At 37.0% G+C, this 13,505-nt stretch overlaps 1 protein-coding gene across 2 annotated transcripts in view; it reads right to left on the minus strand.

Annotated features, from left to right (window-relative positions):
• BMPR1B (bone morphogenetic protein receptor type 1B) overlaps positions 1–13,505 on the minus strand; it is a 412,007-nt gene that overhangs the window by 44,511 nt on the left and 353,991 nt on the right. For both annotated transcript variants that reach the window (XM_042984157.1, XM_042984155.1), the window contains exon 4: positions 2,721–2,880. In XM_042984157.1, the coding sequence (XP_042840091.1) occupies positions 2,721–2,863 (143 nt within the window). In that variant the 5' untranslated portion in view covers positions 2,864–2,880. The remainder of the gene's footprint in view (positions 1–2,720; positions 2,881–13,505) is intronic.

Genomic DNA, 13,505 nt, shown 5'->3' on the forward strand with positions numbered 1-13,505 from the left:
TTGCCCAAGAGTGAATATTCGCTCCTCTGAGATCCAGTTCAGGGGTTGGCTGCTGGTCAAGAATTCAGGACTTTGGAATGAGTATTTCTAAACTGCAGTTATCAAGGTCAATAAATCTGACCTCCATGTTTTAGTTCTTACCCTCTTGACCTCTGACAGCTTCTAACATGGCTGACCTTACTTCCTCCCTCGGTAAACTTGGCTTCAATGACACCATACTCACTGTTTCATGTTCATTCTGGATCTTGTGGGGAGAGCCTCCTTGACCCAACCATTAAACATCTCAAGGCTCAGTCCTACTCTGTTCGATCGGATTGTTTTACTACCGTACTCAATTCTTCACGCTCCACTCTACCCATAGCTTCTCTCTGACATTGAGCTTGACTGTGTCACTTGATTTGGTAAATGGAATGTTAGAGGACAAGCAGAAGTTTTAAGAGGTTGCTCCCTCACAGTCAAGTGAAAAAGAATATGCTCTGGTTAGCTTCTGGTCCAAGAAGGATGAACAAACATGTAGAGCAGGCGGGAAGTGAAGCAGCAGCCCAATGCCAAGTCCACCTAATCCAGCAGGTCCCAGCACAGCTGCAGCCCATTTGTAGACCCAGGAATGAAAAGACAAATGTCTTTAGTTGTAAGTTACTATGATTCTGAGCTCACTTATTTCACAGCAAAAACTGCCTCACATTCTACTCACTCACTCTAGACTCTCCCCAAACCCTATCTTCACTCCAAATCCATATCCCATGGCCTACTCTCTGATGTCTCCATTTTGTAGCTATCAAAAACCTTAAACTCAGCATGTCCAGATTAGAACTTGATTATTTCCCTCTGTCCTCTTTCATTAAAAGCCTACACCGTGTATATAAATGTACATCCAGACTGGTGAAGCCTCTCTGGGCCCCTTCCTAGATCCAATTCATCAACATAAAACTTTCCTTCTAAATATTTCCCCAATACATGTACCTCATTCTTGCACCAGCATCAACCTAGTCCAAGATCATTCTCTCTCACATGAACTGTCCTTCCTAAATCCACATCAATACCCACTGCCACACCTGCTTAAACAAATCCCCCTCAATGGCTTCCCAACGCTTCCAGGAATAAGACGAACATCCTTAATAGAGCCAACCAGGCCATGGGTAATCTCTCCCGGGTCCACACTCAACTACTGCCACACCTCCTTCTGCTCCCTGCACTTTAGGAAAACCAGTCTTCTTCGAACATGCCAAGTTGCTCCTTCCCACACAGAGAATCTGGAAGAAATCTTCCAAATGAACTTTCTTCCAAATCAACTTAGGACACTTCATTGATGTATAAGGAAAATAGGACAAAATATTTAAAGTTGGAATAACTGTGGAAAGCCTGCCCATATAATCACCAGAGCTACATCTCCAATGACACACACAGATTTACTCTTAATTACTACAGACCCAGGCAAAATAGTAAAGTATCCCCCTAATATGTTTTCTCCTAATAATTTTCTTTTCTTCAGAAAACTCTGACATTTTCCTGATACTTTTTCCACTTACTACAAAGAGGTAGTGTTTCCCAGGAAATACTGTCTGAGCTCTGGAATCATTTTATCATGGCACAAGACTCGGTAATCCAAGTTTGTTCTATCGTGTAAGAGCCAAGTTAACAGACCTCCCTGGGTCCTGAATTCTTTATACCTAATGGTAAGAAATAAGCATCCCCTACCATGCTGAGTTGTTCTGATAATTAAAGGAGATATATATTTATGAGCATACCAAACTTTCCTCTCTGTCATTCAGTTAGTAGATACTTCTTGAGCTGCATATCTCAGGATACACTTTCTTCCTCAGGAAGAAAAAAAAAAAGCATCCAGCTCATCTTCATGTTCTTTCCTGGGTAATGAGGCCCCAAATGATTACTTAGGTATTCTGCCTGGACTTCAAACCTAGGAGTCCATTTTCCCATTTGGTCCATTACCCTTCTCAAGGGATATTCTGCTTCTCTGGCATTTTAACTCTTGAGATCAGTACTTGTCTGGTTACTCTGCCACATCTTCCTAGGCATACTGGCCTCATTAGCTATGCCTCTCCACCCACTGTTGTCCTCACGAGGGGTGTAAATGCAGGCTATGGTGTTTGGAAAAATGGATGTGGCTGCATAAGGATGCGTAAGAAAGACAAAGCTAGAGTCCAGTTCCAAATAAGGTTTTGTTACAAACATGATTATCCACTAAGGAGTTTAGTTCTCCAATACTCTTACAATGTCTTTCCTGACATCTGGTAGACTCATGTAAGCTCTATCACTATACTGCTTCCCAGAGTCTGTGAATATTCCTAATGACGCAGGTGTTCTTTCCATAAGACCAACCACCACTGACATGATGAATGGTTAAAGAAAAATCATCAGACAGTTGACACCCTCTGCTATTGAATTTATTTGGGGGACAAGGTCTTTTGAAGGCAAACAATTGGCTTTTGCTGCTTGACACTTGTCCCAAGCCTGGGATCTATGCTCTATGTTTATGTGCATATGTGATGTTTGCAGCAAGGGAGAAGAATCCCAGAACACCATTTCGGGTCAAGATGCAATTTGATATTTTTTTCTAAACACAGGCACTGCCCTGTAAGTTAATGGAGTCAGGCACTATTCCTCAAAATGTGTTCTTAGAAAACACCAGCCTACAATTCTGTAGTTTAAAAAGTATGACTCTCCGTTAAAACTACATTTAAATAATTTATATGACCAACCTGCAAATATTGTTGACTGAGTCTTCTGGACAATGGTGGTGACATTTGCAACGCAAGATCTTTGGACGAGGGGTGGGGGCTGTACTCTCACCATCCTCTTTCTTGGTGCCCACATTTAACTTTCCTGAACTTCGCAAAAGCATGTTATCAAGTAAGTTTGCTGAAAAGAAGAAAGAATAAGAGTTTAAGTATCTGTGGGATAGACCAAAGTCTGCTATCCAAAGAACAATGAGATTAAACAAAATATTCCCTATTTATGATACTTACAGATTTAAACATAAAACAGATGTTTTTTTTTTTGTTTTTTGTTTTTTTTTTTAATATTTTTTTTTAAGTTTATTTATTTTTGAGACAGAGAGAGACAGAGCATGAACGGGGGAGGGTCAGAGAGAGAGGGAGACACAGAATCGGAAGCAGGCTCCAGGCTCTGAGCCATCAGCCCAGAGCCCGACGCGGGGCTCGAACCCACGGACCGCGAGATCGTGACCTGAGCCGAAGTCGGACGCTAACCGACTGAGCCACCCAGGCGCCCTAAAACAGATGTTTTAATGATTTCGACATTAGAAATCATATAATTATTACAATTATATATGTCTCATATAAAATACAGAAATTCTCATAACCCTTTCAAGATAGCATCCTACACATTAAATTAGAATAGTCGTCTTTGAGTGCAAAGAGCTCAATGAGACACTAGCATATATATTATCTCTACTCCGTATGGTAACAGTATGGGTAAATATTATCATTCCCATCTGCAGAGGAGAAAATTAAGACTTTAAGTGATCTGAACACACCTAATAAATCATCAGGTAAGCATTTAAACCCAGATTGTCTGGTCCCTAAAACTGCCTTCCTACCCATCTCTTTACTTTAGGTATATCATGTATTTTTTAAATAAATTATTAGAAATATTTAACATTCAAAATTGGGTAGGATGGTGAAAACTTAGTTATCTCTAATATATATCAAATGATACCTCTTCCCTATCAGCTTTTACATGGAAAGTGTCTTCCTATTAGAGTAGCGATGGTTGTACATCTTTGATGGAAGACATAATAGTAGACATGATCTCTAGAGACAGATTTTCTGAGGTCAAAATTAGGCTTTACTATTTACCAGTTGGTTGACCTTGGACAACTTTATAAATAATCTCGTTGTGCTCCACTTATCATTAAAGTGGAGGTTATTACAACCACCTACCTCATGTTAGCAGCTTAGAGTGTATATGTCACGTAGTAACATATTACTGTTAGCTAATATTATTGGAAGGATCTATTTTTTTTTTTAAATAGTAAGACGGTTCATTAATACAGGGTGACCTATGACTAAGATGGTTTTCATATTTTTCCTCTTTACCACCACTTTTGAAAAGTAATGAAGCTCCAAAAGGAGGCATGCATTAACTGATACCTATGATATTTTAGCCATTGTGGCAGGAGCTCTCATACATGCTACGTCACTGCATAAATGGTCAACCTGAGCAATGTTTGATTTAAAATCTCTCTCACCACAAATTGAGCTTGCTTATAATTAAAACAAATCAAATTAGAACAAATTATCTAAAAGATGCTGGGTTAAAACACTGAAATTCTAGGCCAAAGATGCAATATACTCAATAGCATACTATCTCTATTCTGTTTAGCAATAATACACATGCATACATATGCAAATGTTAATTTCTTAAACCACAAACTAATGCCTCTAGCCACTGGTTCCATCAGAAAATGAGAGTTTTAAAAGAAGATGGGATAATTTTTGCATGGTAAGATAATTAGTTGAATGCTTAGTGAAAATTGAAGGGGAAAGCAATAAAGTATGTTAAATCAGTTTACCAGCAATTCCTCCAATCATTAATTCTAAATTCATTAGATTCTTCAAATTTATATAAAATGTGCACCTAACTTTCTCCAACAGTTTCTTATATTTTAGCCTAGAGAAGACCTGTAGATGGCCACGTGTATATGAGGAGTTTGTTACATACCAAATCCTCATTCCATAGGTCTCAGGTGAGCCAAGGGAAGTGAATATTCAAGATCCCATGTGATTCTGAGACAGATCATGTGCAGACTCCACTCTGAGAAACCCGGGACTAGATTAAGCAAATAATATTTACTTAATCCAACCATATAATTTACCGCAAGAGATGTATACTTTCTCTATACAATAGGACACTTATCTTTAAATACTAAAATAAATCAAACATATTGTATGTTAGTATCTTATATTTAAAGTCCTTTGTTACAAGTTCGCCTGCATAAATGCCTCAGTACTGCTTGCAATCCAGGTGCACTGGGTGCAGATAAGCCTATATATCACCCTGCCACGCTGGCTTCCTTCTTTTTAAACCTGGTTCTCAATCTTCCTACTTTATGACCTGAGCAACCGCAAAGTAACTCAAAGTGATGAACATAAGATATTTAAAACTTATTACACCCTGCTGCCTTCATACCAGACCTCTTCTCCTTGAAGTTATAAAACAAAATAATTAAAATTAATTTATTATGCATATGTCTAATTAGCAAGCATGTATCAGGTGCCTTTCCTGATCCAGGCACAGACTGAGAATACAGGGTGAACTAAACATAGGCAGGATTTCCCATTTGGTGGCAAAAGTGGCTAAATGGAATCTTTACACTGAATGGTCTTCATTAGAAAAGGAGACATCTTCATACTACTGGCAATAAGATGTCATTTGGTAAGAAACATTTCAAGAAAGGATTCAGAATTTCCTCACATTTTAAATTTATTTAAAGACTGATATGAATTTTAGCTAGAAGGAGGTTCTTTGCAATATTGCTTATAACAGCCCATATTTACAACAGGGGATAAGATAGACCTCTAAAAAGAGAGTCACTAAAATGCTGATGTGGAGTATATTTATCGGCAAGAAAAATATTAAAATGTTATCTTTTGTTGGAAAGGGCAGATGACACAGAGTATTTTATTTAAAAAAAATTGAACATTTATTTATATTTGAGACAGAGAGAGACAGAGAATGCACGGGGGTTGGGTCAGAGAGAGAGGGAGACACAGAATCTGAAACAGGCTCCAGGCTCTGAGCTGTCAGCACAGACCCCGACGCGGGCCTTGAACTCACGGACCGTGAGATCATGACCTGAGCTGAAGTCAGACGCTTAACCAACTGAGCCACCCAGGAGCCCCACACAGAGTATTTTAATTATGACATCCCACTAGAATAACAAGAAAAAAGGCTAAAAAATTGAGCCTACAATATAAAAGAGACCAGTACAAGACTGGTAAGCAGAAGGAAAGCAGTAACTGATCTGACAAAGCTAAAAATGCTGATTCCTAAGCCTAAGGTGGAGAAAAACCAAGAAGCAAAACAATTTTACCACTTAAGCTCAAAAAGGCTCAAGAGTGGTACCACCAGTTGCTTTTAGAGGTAGAGTTCAGCTGGGGCACCTGGGTGGCTCAGTTGGTTAAGCGTCCAACCTTGGCTCAGGTCATGATCTCACAGTCCATGAGTTCGAGTCCCGCATCAGGCTCTCTGCTGACAGCTCAGAGCCTGGAGCCTGTTTCAGATTCTGTGTATCCCTCTCTCTCTGCCCCTTCCCTGCTCTTACTCTGTGTCTTTCTCTCTCTCTCTCAAAAATAAATAAAAATTTAAAAAGAAAGAAAGAAGTAGAGTTCAGTTACCCTCTCTAATTCCCAAAGGCTGGTAACAACATCTCCACCCATCCCACCCCCACATCCCCAACAAAGACTGAAAGAGTAAATCTATTACGCATATCACCGAGATGCCTTATTTTTGTGTTTTATCATCAAGGTGAGGAACTGTAAGTATGGAAAGAGCCCATATGTTCACTATATATATATACACACACACACATATGTATACATATATGTGTGTATATATATATATGTATATATGATGGAGTGTTTCATATATATATACATATATATATATGTGTGTGTATATATATATATGTGTGTATATATATATATATATACACACATATATATATATATGACGGAGTGTTACTCAGCAATCAAAAAGAATGAAATCTTGCCATTTGCAATGTGGATGGAACTAGAGGGTATATGCTAAGCAAAATTAGTCAGAGAAAGACAAATATATTACTTCACTCATGTGGAATTTAAGATACAAAAGAGATGAACATAGGGGAAGGGAAGCAAAAATAATTTAAAAAAACAGGGAAGGGAACAAAACATAAGAGACTCTTAAATACAGAGAACAAACAGGGTTGCTGGAGGGGTTGTGGGTGGGGGGATGGGCTAAATGGGCAAAGAGCATTAAGGAGAACACTTGTTGGGATGAGCACTGGGTGTTATACATAGAGGATGAATCACTCACTGGATTCTACTCTTGAAATCATTATTGCACTATACGTTAACTAACTTGGATGTAAATTAAAAAACTAGAAAATTTAAAAACAAAAAAAAAATTTTAAAGGTGAGGGACTGTAGAAGACTAAGCACAGGGGAGGGGAGGGGTGCCACTTTACTGCAAACATTCAGTGAACGTTTACACTGGCTATGGACTCCTCCCGTCCTTTCCCTCTACATGGCTTCCAGAACATGATGCAGCCTGGCTTATCTCTTCTTTACTCAGGAATTTGGCCAGGTCAAAAACAAGAAAATACCTAAAGACAGGGATATTAGAAGTTTCTCAGCAAAACAGCCCTGCAATATTGTCTTATGGTGAGGCCCACTGGTGACAAAATCTACCCAACGAACAGAGTTGGCAGTCAGCATTTATAGTGATCCATTCTCATATGCATATGCCACTAATTCAGGGTCACCAGATATATGAAGAAAACCTCAAACATCAAAAATTGAAAAAACACACACAGAAGAAAGCCACTTGGAAGAAACATACAGTGGAAGAAAAAAACTTTAAAAACCTTTAATTAATACTGTCATCTTTATAAAAAAAAATACATTGCATCAGTGAAACAAGAATGTGTTGCTACAAAAAGGAAGTAACAAACAAGGAACTCTAAAAATGATTGCCTAAATAAAAATCTCAGTCGGTGAGCTGAGATAAGATCAGGAAATTTCCCGCAATACAAGGCAAAACACAGAGATGGAAGAGCTCCCTAAATTAAAGCATCGATCCAGGAGATTCAAAACCTGAATATATCTAGAAAGAGAGGCTTGAGAAAATAAAGGGGAGGAAATCATCAAATAAATAAGTCAGGTACAGTTCCCATTAACTGAAAATCACGATTTTCTAGTTTGAAAGGAACCATAGAGCATACATATAGACCTACACCAAGGTATGTTATCATAAAATTTTATAACGCCAGAGACAAAGGGAGGGTTTGTATATCACATATTGTATATATACAAAAGGTAAAAATAAAAGAGATGAAAAATAAGCGTGGCATTGAACTTTCTACAGCAAAACTGGAAACTAGGGTAAAAAATAGGGTGATGTCTTCAAAATTCTGAGGGAAAAGTGTTTCAAATCCAGAAATCAATACCTGGGAAAATTATAAATCAAATACGAGTAAAGGAAAATGGCATCGGAAGATTTTTCAAAGTCTCAAAGATTCCACCTCTCACCCACCTTTCTCAAGAAGCTATTGGAGGAGATGCTCTGCCCAAATTAAAGTGTGAAACGAGAAAACAGAAAAAAAAAGAATTTCTGCGATAGGAGACGATCCCACCCAAGAGAACAGAGAAGCATACTCTCAAAATAAAGGTAAAGGTGGAGAGTAAAAGAAAAGATCTATGACTGGACAGAAGGAACAACCAGGTCTGACTAAACTCGGGTCAAAAAATTCTGGGAGACAGAGATCCAAAAAGTTAAAATTAACAGAGTAACTCAGGTATTTTAAATTTAAACTGAGAATTTGGAAATGAATTTGTGATGGAGACACAGGAATATAAAGAAACAACTAACATTTAACCCCTATATATATATATAGCATAGGGGATGGAAATATGTATGTAATGGGGGAGAGAGTGGTAAACCTTCCAAAGTGGAAAGTCAAAGGTAATGCCTAAAATTGAATAATCAAGAGGTAGTAGTACAATTATTTATTTAGGGATATGAGAAAAATACCAAAAGAAAAAAATGTAAAAAGGAATAGGTGTAGTCCCTACTAAACAGGAGAAGTTGGGAGGATGCTTCAAGAAAAAAGAAGGCAGTCTCTTTATGTTAAAAGAAAAAAACAGCAGGTTTTGAAATAACGTATCTCATATGAGTCAGACACTTAACCGACTGAACCACCCAGGCGCCCCAGTAGTTGGAGCTATTTAAAAGCATTTGCAATTTGCTTCTCAGTTCAAAATAGGGAAGTAATTAGTCTTCTCTCCTGATGTGGAATAAAGAAATCAGTGAACAAGGAAAAACCAAAAAATCAAAACCAAAAAAAAAATCCACTAACAAGAAATATCCCTAGAAAAATTTCATTAATGGCTATACCACTGGACCTATGAACATTGGCTTGGTAGTAACACTAAATCCACTACGGTTGACCGTATTTTATGTGTTTTTTATACACATGTGTGCTTCATTCTCTATTGCAAGCTATCAACAATCCATTTTGAGGTATTTTGTAGAACATCCTAAGTTAACTACTTCAGTTATGAATATGGAAGGATACCTGAATCACTAGCTCCAAGCAAGTTTCATAGTCAAATCCTGGCTCTCAAACACTGGACAAATCAGTTAAGAAACATACTTTCTATAAAAATTGTGAAAATGAAATACTGCTGCAAAATCTTTCTAAAATATTTAACACTAACATGCAGTCAGAATATATGCCATCTTACCAGAAACACATTCCACAAGAACAAAAAAAAAAGGAGAAAAGAAGTATTGCTAGTTCACAATAAAGTTACCATTTCTATAAAGTGAGTTAACAGGGGTGCCTGGGTGGCTCAGTTGGTTAAGCAGCAAACTCTTGATTTTGGCTCAGGTCATGATCTCACTGTTCATGAGTTTGAACCCCGAATAGGGCTCTGCCCTGACAGTGCAGAGCCTGTTTGGGATCTCTCTCTCACCTTCTCTCTCTGCCCCTCCTGCATTCTCTCTCTCTCTCTCTCTCTCTCTCTCTCTCAAATGGATTTTTTTAAAAGTGAGTTAATAGATAAGCTCCTGAATAAGCATATATGGTTGCATTCATACAATGTAACCTGAACAAGTAAAAATGGTAAGATGATAAAATGATTTCTTTAATTAGCATTATTAAATAAATTAATAGTTAAATGCAAATGAGACAAGTGGAGAGTTCTTCACTTACTTTTGCCAAAATAATCAAATCAAGGGAGGAATTTATGTCAAAGTATGCAAGTGCTACGTAGGAGTCAATTAATCTATGTGTGTTTAACTCCCTGTGAAATGAAATTCATTATCACACAATTAATAATATTTCCAATTGTGAGATAAAATTAAAATAGTTGAGTGATAATTTGCAGGTTAATAGGAGACAAGGGGGTAGAGAAGCAGCAGCAGCAGCAGAATGATCAAATCTGATTAGACTCATTTTAAAATCTAAGAACACTGTTAAAAAGAACAATCATAAGATCTTTTTCTTGAGGTAAAATTGACATTCAACATTATATAAGTTCCAGGTGTACAACCTAATGATTCGATATTTGTATATATTGCAAAAAGATCATCACAGTAAGTCGAATTAACATCTGTCACCATACATTTGTTAGTTTGTTTTTCTTGTGATGAAAACGTTTAGGATCTCCTCTCTTAGCAATTTTCAAATATTATTAACTACCGTTGCCATGCCGCACATTAAATCCCCAGGACTTATTTATTTTATAACTGGAAGTTTGTGCCTTTCGACTCCCTTCACCCCTTTTGCCCACCCCCACCCCCTGCCTCTAGCAACCACCATTCTGTTATCAGTGAGTCTGGCTGTATTTTGTATTGTTTTATAAGCTTTTACATATAAGTGAGATCATCTGTTATTTGTCTTTCTCTGTCTTATTGCACTTAATATAATGGCCTCACTCAATATAATGGACCCATAAAAATCCATCCATGCTGCCACAAATGGCAAGATTTCCTTTTTTTATGGCTGAATAATGTTCCAGTGTGTATTTATCTACCACATATTCTTTATCCATTCATCTATCGATGGACACTTAGGTTGTTTCCATATCTGGGCTATTGTAAATAATGCTGCTATGAACATGGGGGTGCAGATATCTTCCAAGTTAAGTATTTTCATTTTCTTTGGGTAAATATCCAGAAGTGAAATTGCAGGGTCATATGGTAGTTCTTTATTACATTTTTTGAGGGGGCTCCATACTGTTTTCCATAGTGGCTGTACCAATTTACATTCCTAACAACAGGCACAAGGGTTCCCTTTCCCCCACATCCTCGCCAGCATTTATCTGTTTGTTTCATAACAACCAGTCTAACAGGTGTGAGGTTAAATCTCATTTCGAGTTGCATTTCCCTGATGACTAATAATGTTGAACATCTTTTCATGTACCTGTTGGGCACCTATATGTCTTCTTTGGAAAAGCATCTATTCAGATCTTCTGCTCATTTTCAAGTCAGATTTTTGTTTTTTACTATTGAGTTGTATGAGTTCATTATGTTTTGAATATTAACGCCTTATCAGATATATGATTTGCAAATATTTTCTCCCACTCAGCAAGTTGCCTTTTTTTAATGTTCATTTATTCACTGAGGGAGGGTGGGCAGAGAGGAGAATCCTAAGCAGGCTCTGCACTGTCAGCACAGAGCCCAATGCTGGGCTTGAATTCACAAACCATGAGATCATGACCTGAACCTAAATCAAGAGTCTGAAGCTTAACTGACTGAGCCAACAGTCAGGTGCCCCAATATGTTTCCTTTTTTTATTTTGTCAATGATTTCCTTTTGTGTGAAGGAGCTTTTCAGTTTGATATAGTCCCACTTGTTTATTTTTGGCTTTAGCTGCCTTTGCTTTTGGGGTCAGATCCAAAAAATCATTGCCAAGACTAAAGTCAAGGAGCCTATGCCTAGGTTTTCTTCTAGGGGTTTTATGGTTATAGGTCTTAAGTTAAAGGTTTCAATCCATTTTGAGTTAATTTTTGCATATAAGACAATGGTCCATTTTCATTCTTTTGCATGTGGCTGTCCATTTTCCCCAACAGCATTAATTGAAGAAATCATCTTTCCCAATTGTATATTCTTAGTTCCTTTGTCATAAGTTAATTGACCATGTATGCATGCATGCGTTTATTTCTAGGCTCTCTATTCTGTTCTATTGATCTATGTGTCTGTTTTTATGCCCAGTACCATACTGTTTTGATTACTATAATTTGTGATATACAGTTGGCCCTTGAACAACATTAGTGTGAACTGTGCAGATTTCACATGTAGATTTTTTCAATAAATACAGTACAGTATTATAAATGTATTTTCTCTTATTTATGATTTTAATAATATTTACTTTTCTCTAGCTTACTTTATTATGAGAATATAGTATATAATACATATAAAATACAGATACGTGTTAATCAACTGTTTATGTTATCACTAAGGCTTCTAATCAACAGCAGGCTATTAGTTTGGGTGGAGTAAAAAGTTATACATGAATTTTTTGCTCTATCGGGGGGGTAGGTGGGGAGAGGGTCAGCACCCCTAAGCCCCACATTGTGCAAGGACCAACTGTAGTTTGAAATCAGGGAGCATGATACCTCCAGCTTTGTTCTTCTTTCTCAAGACTGCTTTGGCTATTTCGAGTCTTTCATGGTTCCATAAATACTTTAGAATTGTATGTTCTATTTCTATGAAACATGCCATTGGAATTTTGATGAGGATTGCAATGAATCTGTAAATTGATTTGGGTAGCATGAACATTTTTACAATATCAATTCTTCCAATCCATGAACATGAAATATCTTTCCATTTGTTTGTGTCTTCAATTCTTCCATCCAATGTCTTACAGTTTTTAGTATATAGATCTTTCACCTCTTCGGTTAAATTTATTCCTAGTTATTTTACTCCTTTCGATGAAATTGTAAATGAGATTGTTTTCTTAATTTTTCTTTCTGGTATTTCATTACTAATGTATAGAAATACACCAGATTTCTGTATATTGAATTTATATCCTGCAACTTTACTGGAATTCATTTATTAGTTCTAATGTTTTTTAATTGAGCTCTTAGAGTGTTCTACATACAATATCATCTGCAAATTGTGGCGTCTTTACTTCTTTCTTTCCAATTTGGATGTCTTTTATTTCTTTTTCTTGTCTAACCACTCTGGCTAGGAGTTCCAATACTATGTTGAATAGAAGAGGTGAGAGTGGGCATCCTTGTCTCATTCCTGATCTTAGAAGAAAAACTATCAGCTTTTCAATTACTGAATATAATTTTAGCTATGGGCTTCTTGTATATGGTCCTTATTATTTGAGGTAAGTTCTCTCTATACCTTCTTTACCAAGAGGTTTTTTATTGATGCATTTGTTGATGCAATCAACAAATGGATGTTGATTTTTGTCAAGTGCTTTTCCTGCATCAATATTGAGTTGATCATATGATCTTTATTCCTCCTTTTGTTAATGTGGTGTACCACACTGATTAACTTGTGGACGTTGAGCCATCTTTGTATCCCTGAAATAAATTCCACTCAATCACGGTGAATTATCCTTTTAATGTATTGTTGTATTCAGTTTGTAAGTATTTTGTTGAGGATTTTTGCATCTGTGTTCATCAGGGATATTGGTTCATAATTTTCTTTTCTTGTGGTGTCCTTGTCTGGTTTTAGTATCAGGGTACTGCCTGCCTCATAAAATTAGTTTGAAAGTGTTCCCTCCTCTTCTGTTTTTTTGGAAG

Source organism: Panthera tigris, chromosome B1 (genome assembly GCF_018350195.1).
Source record: "Panthera tigris isolate Pti1 chromosome B1, P.tigris_Pti1_mat1.1, whole genome shotgun sequence".
In the NCBI taxonomy this organism is placed as follows: domain Eukaryota; kingdom Metazoa; phylum Chordata; class Mammalia; order Carnivora; family Felidae; genus Panthera; species Panthera tigris.